This window comes from Neopsephotus bourkii, unplaced genomic scaffold (assembly GCF_033783945.1).
Source record: "Neopsephotus bourkii isolate Nb327-2 ecotype Australia unplaced genomic scaffold, CSIRO-AGI_Nbou_v1 NB_659, whole genome shotgun sequence".
NCBI classification, from domain to species: domain Eukaryota; kingdom Metazoa; phylum Chordata; class Aves; order Psittaciformes; family Psittacidae; genus Neopsephotus; species Neopsephotus bourkii.
The window spans coordinates 4,704,496-4,730,894 of NW_026901158.1; the positions used below are offsets into that span (position 1 = coordinate 4,704,496).

Genomic DNA, 26,399 nt, shown 5'->3' on the forward strand with positions numbered 1-26,399 from the left:
ATGCATGTGGTGCTCGGGTACTGGTAACCATCGGCTGCTCCAGCTCCTGCCAGTGTTACACAGCAGCATCTCCTGCCAGCACTGCTTCTGCTGAGTCAGCACCATCCCACTGGTACCATGCTGTGCCCTAGGGAAGACCGCATCGGAGAGGGAGCAGCCACAGGCACCTCCCTGCAAATGAAGCAGTGGGTGCAATATTGTGTTTCTACCAGTTTGATGCCATCTATGGCCAGACTCTGATCCCAGCATAACACCAGCGCAGAGGTGACCAGCCAAGGCTTTGCCCCACGCTGGCAAACTCAATGGCAGGTGAGTGTTTTGCATGGTGACGTTACAGCAGTAACATGGGGATGGATTTACTGCTGTCTTGCTGGGCTCAGTCCTTGCCCTGGCCAGAAAGCAATGGGGTGTTTGGGGTGCTGAGCTGGGCACTGTCAGCTCCCATCCAGCAGCCCCTCCTCATGTCCATTCACTCCCACTTCCCTCCAGCATCCTTGTCTTGGGACTGATGTGTCTTTGGTGCCTGCTGCAGCCTGTCACTGTCACCACTTACAACCCAGTGTTAGTATCACCCTTCTCAAGGTCAGGAAGAGCTTTGGGGTTATCTCTGTGCTCTCCCCATCCTCTGCTTTCCCACCAATGCATTCTATTCATCAGCAAGAAAAACTGTCTTATCCTTAACACTTATTAAGCCCTAATTTTCATCCTATTCATTACTACCAAGTCATTAAGCTGGTGAGGAATTACAGGAGGTGAAATGAAAAGAATTGAAAGAGGACTTGAAGGGTTTGAGGTGGTGAGGTTATTTTTTAAGAGACCAGAAAATAATCTCTCAGGATCAAGCAGGTGAGAGCCACTAACGCTGCAGAAGGGCATCTAAGACTTAGAGATGAGGTTTCTCATTAAGAAGAGGCACCAAAGGACCCTGAGGGGCATCCATCCGCTCCTCAATGCCCAGCGAGGTGACAGTGAGGACAGGCGGGCACCAGGGGCTCCCAGACAGCAAAGCAGCTCCTTCTTCCTGTCTCTGCTCAAATGAAAGATGCTGCAGTGAGAAACAGGGGCCCAGTGGGCATTTGAGAGGCTTCCAAAAATAGTCTTTGCCAAAGCCACTGCTGTCGGTGCCAGACTAAGCCCCACAGCTTATATTATAGATGGGGGCGATATATTTAGGGTTATTATTTAATATTAATGTGTTAAATATAAACATACTAATATATTAATATATTTAAGGTGTATAGTTGAATGTTTGTCTGTATATGTTTGCTTTCAGAAAACAATCTTCAGGCTGCAGGGTTATCAACCAGCCCTTGCTGGGTGTTTTCTCCAAAGATGCCTCCGTGTCAGCTGCACTGATTGTGCATGTGGCATGGATGAAATGCTTTGAAACCAAACGTGCTCTCTGTCTGTCCCTGCTCTGTCCCTGCTCTCCTCTCCATGCATTTGATCTCTAGTGGCCCCAAGGCTCAGGTTTTCCCTAGTGAGGGCCTGGCCTTGGGGCACCTGAGCATCCTGTCCCTCAGGTAGCTCATTCCATCCCCATCCCCATTGCCCAGCTAGGCCCTGTAGGCAATGGGCAAACCAGAGGGATCGGCTGCACATGGGAATGTCGCACTGGTGCCTGGGTTTGATGTTTTCATTGTTGTTTCCTTAGACCTGCCAAAGCAATCCCAACTCTCTGGTGAATTCATTAGTGCCGGTGCCTCCAGTCACAGGGCTTTATTAGCACAGGGTGTCTTATCTTTTCCTGCCCTCACACATGCAAAGCCCTCATTAGCGAGGAAGATGGAGCACTTTAGAGTCCTGTTTAAGTTTCCATCCTGACTTGTTTCATCTCCTCCTTTCCTGACATGCTGCCCTGTCTCCTCTGGCTTCACTGGCAGAGAGTGAGGCTCTGCCATAGCCATAGGGATGTAGGACCCAGCATCCCCACAGCACCACGGTGCTCGTGTCCTGCTGGTGACTTGGGTCACCCTCTGCTTAGCTAAAGGGACCCCAGTGATGTCTCCAGCCCCACAGTTAGGGCTGTGCTCATGTCTCTCATCAGCAGATGTGTACTGAGCTGTCCGGCCTCTGCTAGTGCTATCCCTGCTGGGAATATCCTAATTCTCAGACAACAGGGAGACCATGATGCATGTAGCACACCTCTCTTCCTGGCCTGAACTGGTGTTACTGGGTTTAAACCGCAGTGGGCAGGAAGGTCTGTGTTCCTGGAGTCCTGATTTACCAGGTACCCAGCAGGTTGGTGTTTGTTTCCACCCCGCTGCTTACAGCCCTACTTCACATTCAACACATCCCTGCTTGAATTGCGACCCTGATGCTCTCCTGTTCATTTTGATGCATTCGGGATCGTAAGAGGCTGTTATTTTATGATGGATTAACGACGCTGTATTTGCTTTTAGCCTGTTTTATGGTGCCCCGAGTGCCTTGGCTATAACTCTTCTGTTTATTTGTTTTATTATCCCAACAGGCTGCTCATAGAGATTACTGTGAAAACATCATATGAGTCCCTGGAGAAGCTGGAGGAGATATCTCACCCAGGTGAGGCACACACCCACCATAGGAATGATGCTATGAAGCTGCCTGGGAAGGGGATGGGTATAGGAAGCCATAGCTGCTTAAACTCAGTGCCTTTCTCAATGCATCCACATGCCTGTGTGGAGGGTGGGCACCACCCTGGAACAACAGCCAAAGGCTTAGGAGAGGAGGTGGGGAGCTTCTAAGAGGTCACATCCATCTTCTCTTCATCCTCATTGCTTGGGGTCCTTCTCCATCCTCACCTTGTTGGAGGTGTGCTGCTCCTGAAAGAGGCTGTGCATGTGGGTAGGGTTTGGCTGGAAGGAAAACACAGGCTCAGGGTTCTCCCCATCTTTGGGGATGCCACTGGGGATAACCCCAGCACTGTACTTGCTCATCACCTCCCCACCTGCAGCACTATCATCTCACCTCCCCTCCCCAGGGGTTGGTATATATGCAGGGAAGTACCCAAGTGCTAATAACTCACATTAGCACCTCTGGCTGATGGATGTCAGTACCAAAGACCAGATTCCATTTCAGCTGAAAGCCCGGCTGCCAATATCCGGTAACAAAAATCAGCTGGGAGCTTCGGGGATTAGAGCAGTGGGTGGAGGGCAAAAGGAGAAATGAAAGAGGAAGATCAACATAAAAGTCACACAAAACAAATAGCTGGCAGTAACTCCATTAAATCAGATGTTTTTAAAAGGAAATATTAAAATATTAACTATGTAATTAAGTATTTATTAATTAAAAAGGAAGCCAAGCCGCATTAAGCTGAGCAAAGCCCTAATCATGTGCAGATTCTTGTTTAGCTCAGCTGCAATTCAACGGACCTGGTAGCTGGCTTCCCAGGGCCTCGGGCTCAGGTCTCTCAAAAGGATGGGAAAGGACATTCCTGGTGAAGTTAGAAGGAGCAAAATCCCTTCAGCATTTCCATAATCCTGCCCTTCCAAGGTAAGAGCTGCCCATGTTGGCTTTTGTAGTGGCTCCTTCTTGCTGTACATCACTGTCATTCCTCCAAGTTGGCAATTCCTCCTTTGATGATACCCATGATGATATGTGCTGTTCTTGACCTCCCAAACTGCAGGAGCTGCGTATGGAGGTGAATCACCAAGTCTTGGATTGGGGTGTCTTAGCAACTGGTTTGAGGGAGCCCTTAGTGTCCCCCTATGAAGAGCTGGTGCCACTGTAGCTGTGACTTGGGTGATGATGCTGGAGCCAGCACCGGGGTCACATTGAGCCCTGTCCTGGGGAGCTCGAGCTGTCTGGTGCCTCTGACAAACTCATCTGTCACAGAGTGAGGGCCATCGGCTGCGAGACGCCGCAGAAGAGAGAGAATTAAAGAGGGAGAGAGAGAAAGAGCAATCAATACATTATTTAACAGTGGGAATGCAAATGACAAAAAATTAATGAGGCCTCTCCCCCCCACCCCCCAGCCCTCCTTTGCTGTAAGATTGCTGACAAATTCTCTGGAAAATATCAAAACAGCCGGAGGGTGTAACCTGCCAGAGTGATGCACCATTATCTATTATTGATGGAAACCTTGACAAGTTCCCTTTAAAAGAGGAGAGGGAAAGGGAGGGAGAGAGGAGGGGGGGGAGAAATTGCATCTAATCTTTGGTTTAAAGCTGCAGTTGCTCATTTTCTCTTCCCTGAGGGTGGCCGAGCAACAGAAGTTGTCACAGGGGTGTCACATTGTGTGATGCTCCCTGAGTCCCAGCACAGCCGAGTGCCTCCGGGCTGGGCTGTTGCTCAGGGTGATAGCCTATGTATGGAGGAAGAATATTTGTTTCTCCCCTATTACCCCCTTAAAGAGTCTTTTAAGCCTCGTTTAAGGATGAAATAGGGTTGAGGTGGCACTGGGGATTGTGGCTGGGGACCTGGGGTAGGAGGGAGGGAGCAGATGATCAAAGCAAGCCACACAGTGAATCCACGAGGAGAAACAGGCTGTGGGACAGGAGGGGAATTCCTACAGCAAAAGGGACTAGGGGAAAACAATATGCAGCAAGTCCCTGAAGCAAAACCACTCCTGAGCAGCATAAAGGTGAGAGACCACAGCAGCCGGCACAGAGCCACTATCAAACACACTGGCGAGAGGCACACTGCAGGGATTAATACTTTCTAAATGTCATCAGCCTCCTGAGAGGCTCCTGTCTAATCCTTTTACTTGGCCTCTTACAGCAAAACCCTCTGCATAGACCAGGTGGAGCAGGTGGTCCTCACTGCTGTTATCGCATCATCCTGATCCAGGCATGACCTATCCCTTCTCCCACTGGTATCACCTTCCACCTCCTATGCAGGAGGTGTCTGAGCTGGTTTGGCTGCAGACCCCATTGCCAGCATTGCCCTGGGGATGCTGTTGGCTGCAGGGCAGTGGGACAGGCCAATGCAGCTGATGCTGCAGGAGCCCTCAGCATGCCAGCACCCTTCCCTCCATCCCTGAGCCCTCCTCGAGCAGCCATCCTGACCCTCAACTTATAACCTGCTTTCCTTTTCCTGTAGCACTCACATTCACATAACTTGCTGCCAAGTAGATGTGCAGCTCTAGGGAGGGAAAGCTGTCAGTGCATTGCACGTGTGCAGGAGCCATGGGCTCTTGGATGACGTGCTGCTCATGTGCCTGTGTTTCATTGTGCCTCAGTTTCTCAATGCACAGACACTCATTTTGAGATCCGGAGATGAAGGGCACATGCTGTAGATGCCAAGTACTATTATTCACTGTTGCTTTTTATATAGGTCCTCAAATGTATTTCTCTCATCTCATGGCCAAGTCCTCCAAGGACGCTTATGGTATCTTTTCCAAGCAGATGCTGAAATCCAGCTCCTGTTTCCCCATCAGTAGCTTGGGCCTGTCCTCAGGCTATTTAACGTGAAGCTGTTGGAGGGGTAGGAATTACCCCTGCAAGTTTGTTTCCCCACCTCACTGTCCTGCCTTCAGTAAAGACTGTGCAGGAGACCTTGAAGGTACAAAATCCAGGGCAGAACAATTTCTATCTTCCTCAATTGAATCCTGGCAAACCCCAGTGTTAGTGCGGTTTATGCCCACCGGCATTGTGGATCCTGCTGAACATCACATTCCCACAAAACCCCATGGCAGGGAGTCCTGCAGTTCTGGTCCTCTTCGTTTGAAGGTATCGTCCTCTAATCACATTGAATATCTCCTGTTTGAGTGCTGCAGGGGCAAATTTGTGCTCCCAGGCACCTCTTCTACATTAGCCATTGCTCTGTATGCCTCTGCCATGCGCTCTTTATCTTCACCTCTATCCCATCCCTCCTCTTCTTAAATTAAACAGCCCTAAATCTTTTTAATCTCTTCTCATGGATTATTGATACTATTTGTTGCACTTCTTTGGATCTTTTCCATTTCTGCCCTATCTTTGCTGAGATGATGGGGTGATGAGGGCGGGCTCCTGCTCAAGGTGAAGTTTATAAAGTCACAACAATGTCTGCAGGTTTGCTACCTCTCTCTGCATTGCCCAAACCCACTGGTTTTGGGGAAGGGGCTGTTTTTGCCCACTGCATTGCATGCTCATGGATCTGCCTGCAGCAATACCCAGCCTGCTTCCCTGAGAGCAAACCCCATGCACCAGCAGGACCTGTGTTTTTCTCTTTGTGCTTGCATAGGAGTTGTCACAGTAGTTGAGATCCACAGTCGTGCTGCCCTGCTCTATTTTTGAGTTCTCCTTAACATTGCTTAGCCGTCACTGGCACTCAGATAGCTATTTTTGAAGTGGTTCCCCCCACCCCGATTTTGCTGCTGTGCAGTCCAGAGCCTGTCTGAACCCTCTGGACACAGAAGTGATGCTGCTCCTCCGCATGGTGTCTTAGAAGCATCCCCACATAACAGAGAGCAATCACATTCCCCTTCCTCATCTTACTCCCACCCAATCTCCACTGAGCTCCAGCTCTCTCCCAACACATCCATTGCCTCAGCAGCAAAATCCAGACCCATGGCGAGGGATGAAGGCAGGGCATAGGCTCCCGTTTAACTGGGGAGGTACCCCAATTTTGGGGTCATTGGGCGATCTTTCAAGCACAGGTGGTGGCAGGCTGCACTCCCCACTGCCTGCACTGTGTGTCCTGCAGTTGAGGTGTCTTAGGAGGTAAAGAGGATGTCCCTTCTTGTCCTGCTCACCTTGATTCTTTTTTAGTTGAATCAGTTCATGTGTTTTGTTCTTGAAAGGTGACTGATTCCTTGATTTTTATCCCTTGGGTCTCCTTCAACTTGGAGTTTGGCTTTTACTGCTTTTCCAGCTTGCTGAGGGGGGCTGCTAGTGAGAGGTTTATTTTCTTCCTATCACAGCCGCAAGGAAATGAGTCTTAATGTCCATCTGAAATGTGCTGCAAACTGGGTTTTATGCCATCCAGACCACAGCTGGGTTTTATCAGAAATGGAGCTAAACTGTGTCCACCTTTAAGGTGGGGAGGAAATAGGCTTTGATCCCATGGTAATAGTAACGGAGGTTGAATGACCTGCAGGGGCTGTTCTAGCAGAGGAGCTCATCCGTGCCTCTTCTTCTAGGCAAGAGATGTAGGAGCACCCAGGCTGGGTGTACCCATCCATCTGCTCTCTGGTGGACCACACCACCACTCAGTACCCCAGCCCAGTGGACACAGGCCAGCCTAGAGGCTGGGGCTGATCGCAGCTTCTTGGGCTGCTTGGAGGCACTCCAGTTAGATGTGCAGAGACAGATGGGGAGAGGATTGAGTTTTGTGAACTTTGTGCCTTCTCCTGAGTGCCATGGAGCTTTCTTGGTTAATGGAGACAGGGCTCTGACTCTTCCATCACACCACACGTCTTACTTACACTCCTTATTCTTTCATTAAATCCAGCCACCTTTAAATACACAGGAGGCATTCCCCGAACACCCCAGCCTGCAGGGAACCTCAGCAGCAAAAAGCACCAAAAAGCAGCAAAACAACAAGCTGGTAACAGCCATTGAAGAGGCAATTGCTGACATGAGGCTCCCAAAGAATGGAGAAGTTCCAGCTCCTGCGGTGGGACCCCTCAGCCCAGGTAGGCAGGCACACAGCTGACAAGGAAATCGGTGTTCCATGGAGCTGAAGGTTTGGGCCAGCAGTGGGGGGGTCACCATGGTGCTGGAAATGTTGTGTCCAGCCAGAGCATTAGTTTTGCTTTCCTATTGTCTGTTCTGCTAAAGAAAGTGTTGCTGGCAAATGGGCTTCACGGGAAGTTTTATCTCCCTGCTGCTAACTTTGTGCAAAAATATAATAATAATAAAAAGCAATAATAAAAAGAATCCAACCTAAATTCCCAGGCAGAATCAAGAGGTCAAGTTTGAAAAAAAAAAAAAAGAGGAAAAAATGGTAGGAGGAAAAAACTACACTAAACAACCCATCAGCAGTGGCTTGACAGCGAGGAGAAGCGCTCTGGGCTGAGAAATAATGGTTTGAAGTTCGCATCATTATCAGAGCTACGTGCCCCACATTTACAATGCTGCCTGCAGTGTATGCAAGAGTAATGGAAGCAGAATGGGGTGGCACAGTCCCTCCTTCAGGGATGGAAGAGCCAAACTAGATACTCACACGAGACATTGCAGCACATCAGCCCACACGCTTCTGAGAGGGACCTCAGAAAGGCTGGGTGAGGATCACTGTTTTCATCTTCACACTGGCTGCTGTTCTTATGATGAGGTCTAGAGGAGTCTGTGTCTGTCTTGTCTAATTGCAAAGGTGAAAGGGCCTTTCTACCAAAGGGGAAACTGAGGCACAGAGAGGCCTGCCCACCCCAAGATAGCTTTCTACACTGGAGGTGATGCCTTTCCACAAGCAAACATGTTCCCTCTCTCCCATGCATGTTCTCTGTGCCTTCACTGTTTCAAACCATGACCCTCTGCATTTCATCCAGCTCCCTCGGGTTTCTCTTTCCACATCCTTCCAGTTATGTGCACCTGCTGTGAGCTGTATGAACTGTATGATCCTTCAGTTAAATGGGCAGGTGACACTCTGGCTTGGGCACAAGGTCTCCCTGCTTGGGATTAGCAGAGAGAGGAAATTTGGGCTGTCACATCTAATTACATTATTCTTTGGGTGACCTCTGTTTCCATAACACAGGTTTTATTGTTTGACTTTGGAATATTGATTTTGATTTTCTTTTTGGGTTCATTTTAGTTTCAGTCTTTCCTGTAGGGAGTGACTTGGGTCACCTTCAGCTTCTGCTTGCTCTGTAGTGTGAAGAAGAAAGGGTCATTTATCCATGGAAAAGGACCTGGAAGAAAAGCAAGGTTTTAAAGAGCACTTGTGTATGGGCTGGGTTTGCTTCTGGCACTCTGAATGGGACCCTCCATCCTTACCTTCCTGAACACCCTCAGGCTATGTGGTGGCTTGTCTCCCTTTCCAGGAGGTCCTTCATGGAGCTGGATGTGAGCTGCACTGCAATGAAGCAGGTCTAGATGTGAAACTCCTCGGGTCTCCATGAGCTATTGATGTGAACCTCCACATGTGGTGAGGTGAGAGGACATCAGACCACCAGGGAAGTGCTGACAGAAACACCTCGGGGTACCAAATAGCTTGTTAGCCTCTCCCTTCAGTGTTAGCCAATATGTATTTTTGTGGTGATTCACGTGCTTCATTTTTCCACTGTGAAATGTAGTCCCCAGTAGAGGGATAAGGTTAGGCCAGAGAAAGAACCTTAATAGCCTTTTCTCCTTCCACACTCGCCTTTCTAATTACTTTAAATGTACAAGGGAGTTGTCAAAAGTTGTTAATCTCTCTCTGTGTGTTTTTCTTTTTAATAATCCTAGGGCCTGGAGTTCTTCTCAGCCTTCCTCTCCACCCACCTCATCCTCCTGTAGTACTGTGAGGCCAAAAAACGCTTTCCTATTTACTTCCTTTCATAAAAGACTAAGAGAGGGACACTAAAAAACTGTAACAGATCTGAAAGTACAACTTTATCTTTTATTAAGCCACCCGGCCCCAGTGACCTGGCCATTGTAGGGTCTCTGCCCTCCTGCCTGTGAGACTGGCTATGCTTTACAGATGGGGAGCCCTGAAACGGTGAGGGACACATTTCAAGCAGCCAAAGGATCTGTTGGTCTTTGAGGACAGAGATGAGTCCGGGACAGGGACTCATGTGCCTTAGCTCATGGGAAGCAGTGCGAGAGGATTTGCCTTTCCATGTTCAGTTTTGGCCAAGCAGGGAAGTGACAGGTTCTAAGGTTTTTCCAAGGTTGGGATGTCCGACCTGCAGACAGGGATAAATCCACTCTCCCTGTGTCCTGATCCCCCTTTTCTATGCCTGGATGCTCAGAGAACAGCGTGGCCTTTGGGGAGCATCCTCAGGGCTGCTTCCTCTGGATGACCAGAGCCGGGATTTTCTTCTTTCTCCTTGTAGCGGAGACTTTGCTTGGGTGCAAGGGGGGGCTCAGCTCGGCGGCCCCCCACTCCCCCATCCCCATGTGCCGGCATATGCTGCCCTCTAGAGTCAGCACCCAAACTTCATTTTTTTAAAGGAAAAAGCAGTTACAAAGCCCTGTCAATCATGTGTCAGTGCGGCTCAGCCAAAAAACACAGGGTCTGCCCACAGTGGGACCACCAGCCAGGTATGAGGAACCCTGCGAAACACGGGGGCTGCCTCGAGGAGGTGGAAAATGGGGATGTACCCAAGATCAAGGTCTCCCATTGGTGCTCTTTTGCTCATATGAAGTTTGATGCAGCCTGCATCATGTATATATATACATATTCGTTCCCCAGGGGACTGATATAGAAGCTCTGCCCTCACCTACTTCAGCTCCCAGCTCTGTCCCCTTCTGCATTGCTCCTCTGGGTCTCTCACCCAGAGCCTGTTCCCTGCAGTGATGCCATCTTCTCCTTCCCTGAACAACTCCCCTTCTCCCCCACATACTGGCACCTCACTACTATATTTGCCTCCACTGAAGACCTCAGAGGAGTTGCATCCATTAACAGGAGGTGAGAATCTTGACCCTTTCCTTTAGTTGCTTCCACCCCATCTTTTTTCTACCTCTTCCCAGTTGCAAAGCTTTCCACCCTGAGGGCTGAGCGTGTGCGGTAGCAGGAACACATTGGGTCGCTGTGGTGTACCTGTCGCTTGGGGATCCCTGTCAGTATTGAATAAGGTCTTTACAGAGAGCTGGTTGTGTCTTAACCACACTGAGCAGCAATGTTATCAAGGCCGGCGCTGGTTTAGAAGGCACCACGTGAGAAGGCAGTTGGCTAAAATGCATTTCCCCATGTAATCCCAGTATTCCCTGCTACTGAAACCCACTTGGACAGCTGTGTTTGGGGTGAACAGCCGCTCTCTGCTCGCATTTCTACAGGAACAGACACTGCATCACCGCAGCCCTGGCCCCATAAGCCGGAGGAGAGCAGGGGCTGGGGTAGGAGGAAGCTGCCCGGAGAGGGGAAGAGCACTAGAGGGCAGGAGAGCTCTTCTCTAAGCGCAGGTCTCTTATCTGCTGGCGTTTCTTGCACAATTCCCCTGGTCAGTGGGTCAGCTGTAAAGCCCAGTGGCTCGGTGCAGGAGATCACCCTGCGGGGCTGCAGTTTCTGTCTGTTGGCCCTTCCCTAGCTGCTGGTGGCATAGTTGACCAAGGATGAAGCAGACTACATCGGACGGGTTTGCATGTGGAGACCGACCATCTGCAGAGGTTTGTGGTCAGGTAGTTTCTTCCAGTGAAGGAACATCTGGGGAAGGAGGCTCCACTTGTCAGAACCCTCTTGTCAGAACCCTCTTGCTGCAAGGTGACCTTTAGCACTGCACTCTCATCAAAGCAGGTATCCACACTGGTACAAAGACACAACATAATCTTCTTTTCCTGATGTAGCACCAGCACCTGAAAAACTGGCCCATTGCAGGATGCTTCAGTATTGCTCCCATTTGAAGGTAACAGTTACAGTCCTCCTCCTTCCTCTCTCCCCAGCCTGCAGCAAGAAATATCATAGAATAGTTTGGGTTGGAAAGGACCTTAAGTTCATTCAGTTCCAGCATCTCCGCAGCATCTTGTGCTGCTCTGTAGTGGCATAGAAAGCCATTCACAGCTCTCCTGGCCCCAACTCTGTCCATAACAACACACTCACACCAACACAGTCAGCTCTGGGGTGGTTTTCCTCAGCCAACTCAATGGGATATTTAGAAGCATCAGGTTTTCCCGGCGGCGTGAGTTACATGTTAATGCAGAAAACTCAAGAGAAACTCCAGCATCCCCCGGAGGCAATAATACATCATGGGCAGAATGGGGCTTTTTATAACAGAGACTATGAAAAGACCTTCCAATTTAGTAGCTGTTCTGTTCGTATCGCACGTTATTGCACACACGCTCCTTCTTCCTTGCTCAAGACTGAAAGCAGAGGGTGTAAGAATAGCAGCTTCTTACTTCATCTGTCTGCTTCCTGTGTGTACTCGCAGTCGGGTCTGCTTGCATTAGCATCACCCACTACGGTTCCTAGTTACTATCACTCACTAATACGAGTGAGTCAGCACAGCTCAGCGTGGCTTCAAGACAGCCACCCTTTACATCTGTGTCAGCAAGAGGAAAATCTGCCCCTAAATCTTCTTTTTTTTGGGTTTAGATTTATTAAGAAAATACACTCAGGAGCTCTCCACAAAGCCTCTCCAAAGCACCATTAATGAGAGCATACTTCTCCCTGTTGGAGACTTCCTCCTGCGGCTTGTGCCCAGCCCCAGGTGTGCGAGATGTTTAAACAAGTTGATGAAGTCAGCTTGTTTAAAAGTTGTGTGTAAAGCTTCCGAAAAATACAGCAGCCTCGTGAATGATTTATTCTGTTCAGGAGGAAGTAAACAGCCGCTGACGGCTCACCAGGCTTCAGAGCTTTATTGGTGCACAGCGCAGGGCATTACCTGCAAGTCAAGGTGTTACCGTGAAGTTTGTCCTTAATTAAGTCATAGAAATGAGTCAGTTCTCAAATAGGCCCATCATCTATTTACTGTTGCCCAGGGTTATCCCCCTGGCTCTGCTGTCATCCTGCTGGAGGGAACTCGCTTCTCCGCCGGGAGCTGCCGCTGCTTCCTAGGCTCAAACTAAACCGAGCGCTGAGGTCAGCGGGGCCAGGACGGAGCTGTTGGTGTCTGGAAGCTGAATCCCAATGATCTCCTGTGGGAATTCCAGCAGCGGAGCGGGGCAGCCTAGGTTTACACTGGTCAATGCTCCTGGGTGTGAGGTGTTTGATAGGATGCTGTGAGGATGCTCTGTGCCCGTTGGAGGCGATAACTGTGTCAGGGTTTGAGCAATCCCACCTTCATTTCCCTTTGGTTAGCAGTAATTTAGCTGCCCAGGAGCATTCCAAGAGAAACGTTCTGCCTTTACAGCCTATTTGGGTGAACGCAGCGCGCCTTGGAGGCCTGGAGGGTGCCTGAAGGGCAGCGCAGACCGACGGGTCCCTGCCCTGCCCAAACCCCCGCCCAGGGCATCGCATTTTGAGACGGAAACCACCCCCAGGGCCGCCTCCTTCTTTCAGGTTTCCCCCACCCCTCAGTGGAGGCCCGGCCAGCGGAGCGGGGCCCGCAGCAGCCCTCTGGGCCCGGGGCTCCATGGCCTCCCCCGTCCCGCCGCGCTGACAGCACCGAGGGCTGCCCTGAAGGCGCTGCCCGGCCCCTGCCAACGCGCCCGGCGCCGTCGGTCCCGGGCAGGGCTCGCTGCTGGCCCCGCCCGACGCGCTGTGGCGGCGGCCGGCAGGGGGCGCTGCGGCCCGGGGCGGCGCGTGTGCGGCGGGAGCCCCCGGGCCGCCTCTTCCCCTCGCGGCCCGGCGCAGCGGGCGGGGGGCGGGCGCTGCCGCCGCCGGAGCCCCAGAGCCCCGCCGAGCCCCGCAGCCCGCCGCCGCCGCAGCGCCTCGCCCCGGATCGCGGCCGGCAGCAGGCGGGAGGCGGCGGCGGCTGGCAAAGCCCCGCGGGCCGCTCAGCCGGCTACCTGCGCGGCAGGGCCTGAGCGCCGAGCCCGGCTCCGACATGTCCGGCAAGATCGAGAAAGCAGGTGAGCGGGGCCGGGAGGGACAGGGGGAGCCCGCCGGGGCCGGCCGCGCTCGCCGCCCTCCCCTCAGCGCCGCCCCGCCGCCGCCGCGGCCCGCCGGAGCTGCCGGCTGTGGGCCTGGCGCGGCCCGGTGGGGCTCTGGGGGGGTACCGGCGGCCCGGGCCGGCCGGAGGCGTCTGTCAGGGCCCAGGTTGGGGCCGGGGCTGCGGCTGGGCCCGGGGCGGCCGGGAGTGCTCTGGCCGGCGGCTGCTGCGGGCGCTGCTCCGGGTGCCGTGTGGGTCAGGCTTTGTGTCTTCTCCTCCGCCTTGTCCTTTTTGTTTCCCTCACCCCTTTATTCCTCCTCTCTCTTTTCCCCGCACCTCTGCGGTCCTTTCCATGGAGCAAAGCATCAGTAAAGCCGGGGCGCTGCAACGCTTCGGGGCCTACATGCAATGATTAATTGCAACTTCTCCAACTTTCCTCTTCTGGTGTTTGTGCAAGATGAGAAAAGATGAGTCCTTGGGCAAATGTCAAGAGGGAACGGGCTCATTTTTAACTCCCTCTTCCAAAGCTCTCCCCTCTGCTTGAGGTGCCGGGATGGGGGAAGGCTGCTGAGATTGCTGCTGCTCTCACAAGGAAACGCTCAAGCACGGCTCATATTGTCTCTCTGTGCTGCTGGAGTCGTGCCTGGTTCTCAGTTGTCACTTTAGATGGTTGAATGCCCCCGTTTTTCCGTGTAGCGGGAGTAGTATTTTTAAAGATTCAATTAGTGTTTTGCAAATCAAGGCGCGGAGTTACTTAGTTTAATTGTGCTGCATTTAATTAGCAGAGAAAAATCAATGCCGGTTTGTATTTTTTATTGTAAGGAATAGCTTGGCAGTTTCCTACTGGGGAACGTAGGGTAGCAGCCTGAGTTGGGATGTGTGAGTGCAGCGTTCGGGCTTTCCAGGACAGCAGCCACTGGTTTAGGAAAGGTTCCTGTTTCAAAGGAGTAAAGTTGGTAGCAGTACTCTCCAGTTTTGATCATTCATTCCTGGTTTGTTCTGGCTTCTGAGCTGTGCTGTATACAAATGTGTTCTCCCATGATACAGGTTCTGGAGCGGCCTCCAGGGATGAGCAGACTGGCTGCCTAGCAGCCGGCTTTTAAGTGCAACACATAGGCATGTTTCCAGCTCTTAGTGCTAAGTTACTGGCTCACAAGTGTGCATCACATCATGGGACAAATGTTATTCCAGAAATATCGTAGGTTAATCTGGTGCACGATCCCTTACATAGGATCGCAACACAGCTCTTTGCTTTGGGATTCTGGCTATGTCTTTTCAATGCTTACTGCTATATCGCTGCAACTGTTTGTCTGGGAAGTGGAGAACTGAGTCAGGAAGGTGTCAGCAGCATATATAGACCCGGGGCCAGCTCTAAAATAATTGCCACTTGTTTATGCTAGAGGTGAATTTGGCTTGGAGTTCTAGTCGGTGCTGGTAGTGCTCTGTACAGTAATTACAGATGTATAAGTGATCAGGTTTTGCTTATTCACGTGCAGTAAATAACCCTGTGAGAAGAGTAAATATAACTCCACACCAGAGACACAGTGTGAGGAGTTCAAAAGCAGGATGATGACTGTAGACACACACAAACACAGCACGGTTCCATAAACAATAGAGTAGAAAGGCCAGAAGATACCATGCAAAAATCATACACTGTGCAGCCTAGAGACCCGACCTTGCAACACACTGACCTCCCATTGAAGAACTCAAGACATCATGCAGGATCCATCCTCAGGTCAGTGCTGTAACCATAGTGTTGAGGATGAGTGAAGCCTTCATGTTGGAGGCATTCCTTCTTAGTACCTGTGTCTTGCAGTGACAGTTTGCTGAACGAGAGAAACTGTAAGTCTGGGAAATTGTCCTCTTTCAACTGCTTGTGCTTTGGTTTCTTTAGAAGGGCATTTAAAATAAAATAATAAAACCCAGTCTAAACATAAGCTGGAGAAGAAGAGACTGGGAAGGGGGGCTGGAAGCCAGCAGTTTCAGTGCAGTACAGTGTTGATCACTGGTTCTGAGTGTTTGAACTTCTGATTGACACAAACAGTTTGGTTAATAGTGTTACCGAATAAACACAGGCTGTACTACCGCAGTAATTCTGGGATAGTTGTCAAAATGTGTACAGTAGCAGAACAAAGGGTACAGAGTCATGAAACAAATGTGATGAGGTCTAAGGTCTGTGTATTTGTGTACATTTGAATTTGTTTTTTTTCCTATGGGAAGGGAAATATAGGGAAACCACATTATGTGGTAAGTAAAATAGATTCTTGCCTGATAACAGCCTACTCTGACAAACTTCAGAATGGGCTTGGGATTTGCTTTGAGTCTCATCTCTAGCCAGTCAGGCTGCTGGGGAAAGAAGTGTTACCCTGTAGGGCTAGATCCCTTGAGATCTTACAGACATCTGCTCCTTAAATGAAACACCTTGTTGGCACTTAATAAAAAACAAGAATAAATGATAACAGCTACCATCCTGTCCACCAAGGAGGAGCAGACAAGACTACCTCTGGAGCCTTTCAGTACTGCTGTTTCATCAACAGAAAGGTCACCATAGAGCAGCAATTCACAGCACTGCTTTGTGGTGCAGGGGAGTCATCTGGTCATGTAGAATAAGATGGTATATTTTGTTTTCACTAGTATTGGGCCTCCTGCTATGTTAGGCTCCATCTGGTAGACTTCTAAACACTTTTTCAAAGCAAAACCCTTACTGACTTGAGGAGAAGAAATGGCATCCAGTGCTGGTTCTTCTTTACTCTAGAACTGTGATGTTTCAGCTTCACTGTCAGAAAATATTTGTTCTCACTCTAGTTAGTCTTATAGTTTTGATCTAAAATCCCAAATAAGGATGCCAAGAAAGAGTGGAGAAGGTCACATATGGTGCTTGGGTTTCCTGTTGCCATGGCAATGCATGAATTCCTCTATTTATTTACCTGATGGATTACGTGCTTCAGGGAATTGAACTATTCTGCATCATTCAGGGAGAATAAGGGAGCAGTTAGATGCCATCAGGTCTAAAACAAGCTCTTCCATGAAGCAGGTCCAGTCAAAAATACCTTTTATTAAAACCAAGGAACATATGGGTGCCATACTTTGAAGATTTATTCTACTTGATGTTTTCAATCTTAATCTTGTAATTTCTTGCAGGGTGTTCATATCCCTTGTAAGCTTGCTTCTTCAGTAGCTGTCTGCTAAAGGTTGTTTGAGATAACTGTTTTAAGTGCTAGCTACCTGGCACGCAGTCAGTCATCTCTATTCTGCTCAGGACTCAACTAGATGTATTTATTCCTACCAGACACAAAATGCTGTTGTTTTCACCTTTTACTCATAAGTATTTGCCTGATAAGCAAATTCATCTCTGAAGTCTCATTCTGTAGCATTAGCATCTAATCCCAGGAGAACTCTGTTCTGAAGGAAAATGGAAAAATAGAAGCAATCATTCAGGAGGCCTGATTATTCCCATCTTTATAGGAACTTCGTGTTTGTCCAGAGCCCTCTGCATCAATTTACATGATTCTGAATTATGCATCTGTGAATGTTTCTGTATTAACATCAAGTTTCTCAGGGATCTCTTTTTTGGAAAGGGTATATTTTGAACTTTTATTGTCTCTTGGATCATTCTATGAAAAATAATTATCCTGCATAGTTTTTTTTTACACCTGTACAGTTTTCTGCAGTTTCCCTTTGTGCCAGTTACGCTCAGGTGAGTTACTGGACAGAGCTCTTTCTCAGTCAGTTGTGCATTCACCACTGTACTGTGTTCTCCAGTACAAGCGAGGGCTTTCCAGTTAAGTTTTGAGTTGACCAGTGTAAGTGCTGCTTTACTGGTCGTTTTCAAGTGGAGTAAAAATTGTTGGTGAAGTGTCTTGGAATGTGAAAATTAAACTATTCTAAAGAGTCGCTTTACAACCATAAAGGCAGTTCAGTTCCAAGTCTTCCTTACTTGGGATTTTATCAGCTACTCCGTGTATATGTCGCTCAGCATGTGTGTTTTGTTTTAACCTGTTTAAAAAGCATCAGCAGTTCAGTGTAGTTTTGTGTAGAGGCAAAATGCAGGTCCAAGATGATCACTAAATGGCACAAAGAGCAGAATTTTGCATTTTTAGTACGTTATCATAGGCTTGGCAGGTGTTCTGTTGCACAGCTTCAAGAATGGAGTGTTCAGAAATGTAGCCTGCGGGATAACTGATGCAAGACTGAGATGATCTGAGCAGTTGTAAGAAGGAAGTGGACAAGGAGTGGAGAAAAAAGACAGCTGAAGTCCTCTGGAATGTGAAGCAGCTGGGCTGTGCCTTACTGAAGAAGCAGAAACTGGAAACAATTGCTAAATTTATTTTCAGTGCAAGCAGTCGTTTTCCTTGAACCGCAATGACTAAATATATCTATTGGTGGGATTTTTATGTGGTGGTAACTCTTACTGGCTCTTGCTGACCTCCTGGCAAGCAGAGATGAGTGGAAGTTCACTGTCAGTCAAGATCACATACAGATGTCCCTCACAAAGGTCTGTTGCTTCACTTGCAGAGAACGTTTCCTGTATGGAAGGGACCTGCAGGCTGTCAGCGTGGCTTTTACCTGTTGCCCTGTGTTGCATGAGTGAAAGAAACCTGCATGTTTGTTTCTAGGAAAGGTAGTCAATCTGTAACTGCTTTCAGACTCTGATGCAAAGGTGTGGGTCTTTTACAAATACAGACACGAACACCTAATTTATTCCAAAGTTGGAACTTTTGAGTGGAATTGATAAAATGAGCTTTGCTGTTGACTTAGAAATCCTTCAAAAGGAGAGCGTTCAATTCATAAGCTTACAGCATCTTAACTGCATGTGGAAGAACATGAAGTGTTAACTTTCTAGACTTTATATTAAAGAAACTCTTGCCTCCTTGACAGGGGTATTGATGGCTAATCAGATTCAATTTGAGCACTCAATCATTACGTATATTGCAGGAGATGTCTAGGTAGCTGTCAGATGGGCTACTGAGAGCTGATAGCTGTAATTGTTTGTTACCATAGCATCAGTTTTGAAAGATTCTTGAACCCCAGCAAGGAAAAGGTGATAGAAAGCATCTCCTATCTTTGGGCCAGATAAAACTCCAGAGGCTATGTAGTATATTAAACCCAACAAATTACATGTCAGAGCTACAGGTATGGTAATATAGTAGCTGCCTTCCTCTCTCCTCCTCACCACACCCATCATTTTGCATGGTTTTGGTGCATGTAGGGGATATAACTGGTTCCAGTTTCCAAGGCAAATCATCCCAGCATTTTTCTGCTGAAATTAGAGACCTGGAGTTTCGGGGTCTTTTGCCAGTTTGCAAAGCTATTGACCTCTGTGAACTGTTGCTTGGCAGTGAAATGAATCCTTCCAGCCTATATTCATACTGTGGAGACTTTACATTATCTGGAGAACAGTCTGTGCATGGAGAAAGATCCTTCAGCTTCTCAAATTTGTGACAGAATAGGCTTTTCTCTCTGAAAGCAATTTGTTGTGCTGTAAGTGCCTCAATATTTGGTAAATTTCTGCTTTGGTGTTACATCTGTCTTTTTTTCTTTATTAGCATTAGCAAACTATAGGATTCAGCCATCATCATGGAAGCAGTATGAAAGGAGTGTCAAAATCATACATCTCTTGCAAGAATGTTAGCTTTACTATTTGTCAGTTTTGTCTAAAACAAAACAAAATGGGATAAGGCATGGTAATAGAGAATCGTGTGTTCTTCTCAGTGCTTTAGTAGAGATTAGAGGAAAAGGGAGAGCTGGTTGAAGGCAAGCTAGATTTGTTTACCTTCATAATGGTGAATTTGCAGCCCCAGAACTCTAAGGTGTATGAAAAGGCAGCTAGAGTAGGAAAAAGGGACATCACAAGTGGAGCTGTTGATGGAATGATTGGATAGGGCAGAAAGGAGGTGAGAGGATGTGCAGCCCACAGATGTTAGAAGAGAAGGGAATGGTGGGCAAGTAGGACAGAGAGGAAAAGACAGACGGATGACAGAAAGGGAGAGTGGGCAAGGAGGAGGCTCCCGGCAGCTTTCGCAGAGTCTGTTCCAAGGCAAAGAGACAGAAGATAAATTTCAGCAATCCGGAAAAGCTGCAGGAATCCTGCAGGTTGGGACGTGCTGCCAAAGGAATGTTCTGCAGTTCTGCTATCCACGTTACTGCAGCCTGACAAATCCACAGCTATATTTATATTACATGACCCGTAGCATCCACTCTTAAAAATACATTTCCAGTCTCTTCTTATGGTGTGTGACCCTGATAGAGCAAACAGTTTCATCTGTGTGGGAGAGAAACAATGTCCCTGCATATTCTGTGGAGCAGCCTGAGAAAGCTGATGGATCAGATTTGTATTTGTGTTCCATATTCCAGTTAAAGCTCTTCAGCTTTGAAACAGTTTCTTGATGGGTAAATCTGTTTGCTGTTCTAGCTGCTACCGTAGCTTACTTTCTCTGGAGTTTGTAAGATGATGTTTTCATGTTGAGAGCAAGAAAAAGTCAATAGAAACAAGTACAAGAAAAAGATGGTCTGTGTCAGAGCATTCACTCACTTAGCATTGTGAAGATTTGGGGGAATGGGTTCTCCTGTAGTTGCTTTCTATTTTACCATATTTAGGAAAGTAATCTAAGAGATTTGAGGATTGACAAGAGCTGTATGGCAATTCTTGGCCTTGGATAGCATTTTGGGGTTACATTTCTTTTTTTTTTTTTTTTTGGTTCCCCTTTTATACCATTGATAGGGTTATTTGGGTGGTACCCAAAGAAGAAATTTCTTAATTATGGGGCTGAGGTTCTTTGAAATAAGCAAATGCATGTTTTGCATTAGCTTACGTTACCTGGGTGATAGTCTCTGCTGCTTTGTGTAGAGCTTTTCAGGTGTCATGAAAATACTGTGCATTTTGTGATACATCTTGGTGTGGCCATCGGTGCCTCTAAGGAAATAGTAATTCATTATTCTTCTGAGAGAGAGCACTCTCATGCTCTCATTCTTCTCTCTCAAGCTTCCATGTGGGAATCATTGGGATGCATTCTGTTGCATATATAACATTCACTGAACCGGTCCTATTTATATTCTAAACAAGATCTTTAATTTCATCCCTCACATGTACAAAAATCTTGGGTTTTGAAAGAAAACAGATGAGAATTTTCTTTTTAGGCTTCTGGAAAGAAAGAAAAAATCAGTAGAGGTTAAAATCAAATACTCATAGCTGGTAAAGTTGGAGTAGGCAGATGCTGCAACTTGGTCGGTTGATTAAACCATGATAGAATTTTACCAAGAGACTGAATATGTGGTTCTGTAGCTGTTACACTGTAGTTTGCAGATAGTCTTTAACAATTAAAATGGGAGCATGTTCACAGTGTCCAGCATACGTTGTTTTATCCCCTCCTTTTGATGTTTTTATTGTGCTTCTCAGTTTACCAGTCTGTCCTGTCCATACTGAATAAGGTGCTAAAATTGCCTCAGGAATTAATTCCATATTTAGAAAGTTTCCTTTACAAACCCAACATCAGTAAAGGGCACCCTGGGAAATCAATGTTTTTGTTCTGGTTGTATAGTACATTCCAATCAATTCTAGATAGCAGCACTCAGTGAATCCATCCAACGGTGGGGTTCAGTTAGCGGGACAGTACTGTTTGAAACACACTTTTCCTTGGGTGATGTATTGGCCTTTCATTTTCTGCTCTATTAAGTTAGTAAATTTGAATATGGGGGATAAAGTGCAGGTGGTTCCCATCCACTTTTTGATTAACAATGCAACCTTGCATTTGTTTGTTGGGAGTGATGTGTGCTGCAACTTCTGTGTGCAGAGAAATTAGATATCCCTGGTTATATGTATGTTTCCATCTTAATGTTTTTGAAGTATATGTTTTCTGCTTTTCTCATTAGAAGAAGCTTTAAACTGCATTATGTACAGGAATAACAAGTTTGAGGAGCTATGGAGGACTACAATAGATTTAGTTAGAGCTCCTCTATGAATTTACAGGGACTTAAAGGAAAATGCAGAGCACTGGTTTGTGCAGGAGGTGGTTTCTCTGTATAAATATCCCTACAAAGGTCACATGAAACGATATGTCAAGTCTGATGCCAGATTTCATGGAGCATGGTATGAGTGGTGCAGGGGTTGAGTTCACTCTGCTGCTGCTTGGAATTGCTTCTCCAGGGCTGCTGGACCAAAACCATTATGCATCTGAAAGTCACATCTTGTCTCTTTATGAGCAATACCTCAGAGAGCCTAACTGACAGAAACAGGTGGGGATTTTCTCTGTTTTCAGCTTAGTTTTTCTGTTTCCTCCATGAATAGCTGTTAGCTCTTTGGCACTGGAAACAGTGGTGCTTCTGTCTCCTGCTCTGTCAGTCTGGTCTGTTGTAGTGATGAAGGTAAGATAAGTTCATGAAAGAGAGATTTATGGTGATTTGAGAATACCTTTGCTCAGAATTAGTTCTGTGAAGCTGCCTCAAAATTGCACCTATACTGAAATAGGTACTATTTGGGGTATGCCAAGTCTAAGATATTTTCTTACGTATGATTTTCATTCTAATAATTTCTAGTTCCAGCAGATTGAATACTGGTTATATTGGGTTAGAAGTGCTCACCTTTCATCAGAAGCTGTAGGAAAAGCCTGTGGTGACCATGACTGGCATAGGCCCTAACGCCTTGCATTTACAGCTAAGTTTGGGCAGATGAATCCCAACCTTGGGCAATTTTCTGTCCTGTTGGGAAGCCGTTCGCTGAGATTTTAGATATTGCTTGAAACTATAGTTACGTGAAGTACAACACATTGATTTAGCAAAGGGCTCACTGCATCTTTGGTTGAGGCACAGCTCAGAAGGCTTTTCTTCACTGTCATCCTCACTTTAGCATGCCTGTTTCTTATAGCCCTAAAGCAAACGTGCTGTTAGGCCATGGTGAGCACCCCTCAGACAACATGACTCTTAAGGGAGGAAACTGGGGTAAAAAGAAGACCTCTTCCCTCCAAAAAAAATCCCATCTCACATGCAGGTCATTGCTGGGAGAACTAATGGAAGAACCTTATGCATCACAAAGGAGATGCCTGCAGGAGCTCACTTCCTGTTAACCCTGATGCTGGTGTGGGTCTGTGAGCTGGTAATGTTTTATCTAGTTCGCTGTTGGTTCCCAGGGATGAAATAGATACTAGACCTTTAAATGTTGCTTCCCCTTGTGCTGCTCAGCCCAGGGAGACAATGTATTGCATTCCATCAGCCCATGATCTGGCAGCAGGCTGAAAGGTAAAAGCACTGGTAAAAAAATAATGTTTTCCTTTGCTGCTAGAACAGAGACTCCTTCAATTGTGAACTGGTTAGGCCAGGAACAGGGAATGCCAAGGAAAAGCAAAATCCTTTGGAAAAAAAGCAAGTATGTGTGCCTTTTGAGGGCACCCCAGAGGAGCCAGTGGAGGGGTGGGTTGCTGTTAAAAGCCAGAGTATCCTGGTAAAAATGGCAGGGCAAATGAACCCTTTAAAACCATGCGAAGAGAGAATGTGGCTCTCATTACGGTCTGTGTACGTTTCCAGGTAGTCTTTAAATAAAGATGGGTTTGCTCCTGTCTGTCTTGAGTGAAAACACTTGCATAAATTCTGCATTGGCAGCTTTTACTCTTTGGTTTTATCCTGAATTACAGCCTTGTTCATTAGACCTCAAATCTGAGGTGTACGTTTCACTTCTAGGGCTCCCTGGAGACATCAGGAATACCGCAAGTGATGCACAGGAGAACTCTGAGCTTCCATTTGGCTGGCAGCCTGGGGAGTGCCAAGGTCCAAGGGATCTAAACCATCGTTTGGGCTAGGCATTGGTGAAACCCATGTCTTTGCCTGGGGTTGTTGGGATTATTGCGGCTTTTTACTATGTGCATAAGTTAAAAATGCTTACCTGGATGTTGACCACAGTTGTCTGCACTTGGGGTTACCACCTCAATGTGCATTTTACACTTTGTGTTCTGTTAACATGATAGAGAAGGGAAAACTAAGGAAACGTCTGAGGGATAATTTCTGGCAGCTGGGCAGATAAATTGATCTGTAAATCCTGAGAGTCTCTGGCAACAAGGTGTGTAAGAGTGTTAGTAGCAACAAAAAGGGTGCTGGAAGGTTGTTGTTAGCTTATGTTGTTGGTTTGATACTTCTCAAGCTCTGTAAGTACTTAGGGCTGGTATAAATAATAGCATCTGAGGTTACAGCCATTGGCCATCTGGTCTGTTGGAGCTCCAAATATACAATATCCAAAATAGATATCCCCATCCAATGAAAGCAGAACTGATTCTGAAGTCACTCCCAGCACACACGTGCTGTTAACATGGCAGTTGATCGAAGTCCTGATCTGAGTCTGGCATCCAAATCATGCAAAACACCATTCTTGGCAATGCTATCAGTGCTGTGGCTTGTCCTGTGGGGAGAGCTAGCAGGATGTGGGTTTAATTGTTACTATTCTTTTCATTTGTTTTTATCATGTAATACTTCTCAGATGAGGTACTTCACATCTCAAAGCTTTGGCAATATAGGACACGAAGCTTCAAATGTTATCATAGTGCAGAAAAAAGTCATGCTAGGAATATTGATACTTGGTTGGACATGTTTAATGAAATTGTCATTCAAAGCTCTTCAGTCCAGAAAAGTAACACTGCTTTGTGTTAATCTTAACCTTTGGGATGATAACAAAGCACAGAAACTGGCTCCTCCTACAATCCTGTGCCCTTGAAGGAGTCATTTAGTTAAATTCCTTAATATTTTTGCAGCTGTGGTTGTGGTTTAGTAACTGATGCTGCCTTGAAGAGGAGCCGGTGTCTGCAGCAGTTTTCATTACTCATCTGTCAATATTTGCAGAGTAAAACAAATGGGTCTGGGTAGAGAGGTTTCTGCTCTTCTGCGTAAATGGATTCTTTTTCTCCATCCCTGCTATTTTACCTAAGGAGAGAGTAGAGAACAGTTTTGATGGATTGGATATTGGATCCAAAGGTTTGGCCTGTTCTGTCTGCCAGGATTATTTTAAGCTATGATGTTTAAATTTATTAAATGAACCAGAGGGAATTAAAAGCATCTCTCTTTCCCAAAATACTCGCACTGTACATCCATAAAATGCCCTTTATCCTCAATCATAGCAGCTGAAGAATCTCCAGAATTTCTCTTTTGCAGTGGGTAAAATTGAATTTTTGGTCATTTCAGCAATTTGCTGGTCAGGAGAAATCCAGCTGAGTTCTGTTTGGTTTTGTTTTTACACAGTCCTCAGAGTTCAAAATGACAAAGCAAAACCATTACCTTGCTGTGTTTCCTGATGCAAACTGGAAGTTGTGCAGTCATTGCCTTGGCTTCTGGGTGAGATATAGGACCATGATACTTGCAAATGAAGGACGCATCTTACTGCGATGCCCCTGCAGAACAGGGATATCTGCTGTGGGAGGTAGAGATGTAAATGAATGTTGTGCTGGTGCATACTGTGTGTGAGTGAGTGGAACAAACCACTTTCATAGCAAATGAGCAGTCAATACAAAATGCTTTCCTGGAATGGGGCAGGGCTGTAGCAAAGGGTGAGCTATAATAAGTAGGAGAGAAGGACTTGAGGAGTGTATTGACTCACTTGACCACATACTTCTCTTGAGTTTCACACTTGACTGACAAATACTGAACAGAATAGCAGCTGGGCTAGTGAGCAAGTGTGTGTAAGAGCCAAAAAGCAGTGCTGCCCTCTTTCTGTGCATGTGTCCTTTGAGGGAAGTACTGGAGTCCTTACCTCCTTTTCCTGTGGGGCATTCTGGTTTTCCCTAGTTTTCATCCTTCTTCAAAAAACCATGGTGGGGCAAAACCACACAGAGCAATTCCCTTTGCAAGAAGGTGTAAAGAACTAGTGCTCAGCCCAGGAAAAGCAGTTCATAACTTGAAGCTTTGCTTTGTGCCTCTGTAGCCTCGCTACATGAAGTGTTGGCTGCTAAATCGGTGCCAGTTTCCTTAACCTTTGGTCATGGAGTTGCCATCAAATGTATTTAAAAGCATGTCCTGTGGGGAACTATTTTGTGTTACCATGGCCTCTAGTAAGAGCAGAGGGAAGAAGAACCCCTGCCAGACTGAGCTCTTGGCTAGCTGCAAGCATGAGGAGCTAGTTGGGTGATGAAAACTGATTAGTGGATAATCCCCCAGAATGAATAATCTCGGCCTTAAAAGATGAATTGCAGATGGGTTTGGATGAGAGAGAGATCAGTTTTAAAATGTCATGCTTTCGGTAACCTGAATCTGGTGACCTTAGGCGACATTGCAGGGATCATGTCAGATGAGTAAGAATGGAGGGAGAGGCTTGTCCATGATGTGTGGCCAGTGCTTCCTGCCTTGGTTTGACCACTGATCCTGGAGTATTACATTTATCTGGTGGTTTGAAAGGTCTTTCACTCCACAAGGTCAAGGAAAGCACCCAAAATAGAGAAGAAAGCCATTGTAAGCTCCCCAAGTGCGCAGGCTTAGTATCTAATACAACATTTTAAACTATTTTCATATGGGTTATGCATCTTTACCCGTCTTTCACTTTTGCAAAGGTAACAGTATGTGTGTGTTTGCCTAGTTTTGACTGGAAAGCTTGCACAAAAACAAACCTGAAACATAAAACCAAGTTAAGGACTATATGAGCAAGCTATGTCAATAAAGAGCATCATTTTGTGTAGCTGTGCAGCTTATCAAATTACTCCAGCAAGTCTCTCTTTACAAAGGCTTTTGTATTTTATCTGTTGACTCATCCGTCTCAACACTTACAGTAATGTTTCAGTACGGGCTTATAAAGCCTGTGATTGAAACAAGGCTGTTCTTGGCCTGGTTAATCAACAGATGCAATTAATACAATGATGTTTGTCTTGACACCCTGTCTCACTGGCGGTATTGTAAGCAGCATTGCTGTGAGTTGATCTCTGTGGTTGAGGAC

The 26,399-nt window shown here is 47.0% G+C and overlaps 1 protein-coding gene and 1 long non-coding RNA gene across 5 annotated transcripts in view; both read left to right on the forward strand.

The window, feature by feature from the left end:
* The first annotated feature begins 2,463 nt into the window (after positions 1-2,463).
* On the forward strand, positions 2,464-8,783 carry LOC133211903 (uncharacterized). Its single transcript, XR_009725317.1, has 3 exons — positions 2,464-2,541; positions 3,330-3,471; positions 8,668-8,783. It is a non-coding gene; the product is annotated as an uncharacterized LOC133211903 (long non-coding RNA).
* A 4,499-nt stretch (positions 8,784-13,282) lies between these two features.
* The window catches only part of RAPGEF1 (Rap guanine nucleotide exchange factor 1), an 82,808-nt gene continuing 69,691 nt past the window's right edge, over positions 13,283-26,399 (forward strand). For all 4 annotated transcript variants that reach the window (XM_061352715.1, XM_061352716.1, XM_061352718.1 and 1 more), the window contains exon 1: positions 13,283-13,484. In XM_061352715.1, the coding sequence (XP_061208699.1) occupies positions 13,460-13,484 (25 nt within the window). In that variant the 5' untranslated portion in view covers positions 13,283-13,459. The remainder of the gene's footprint in view (positions 13,485-26,399) is intronic.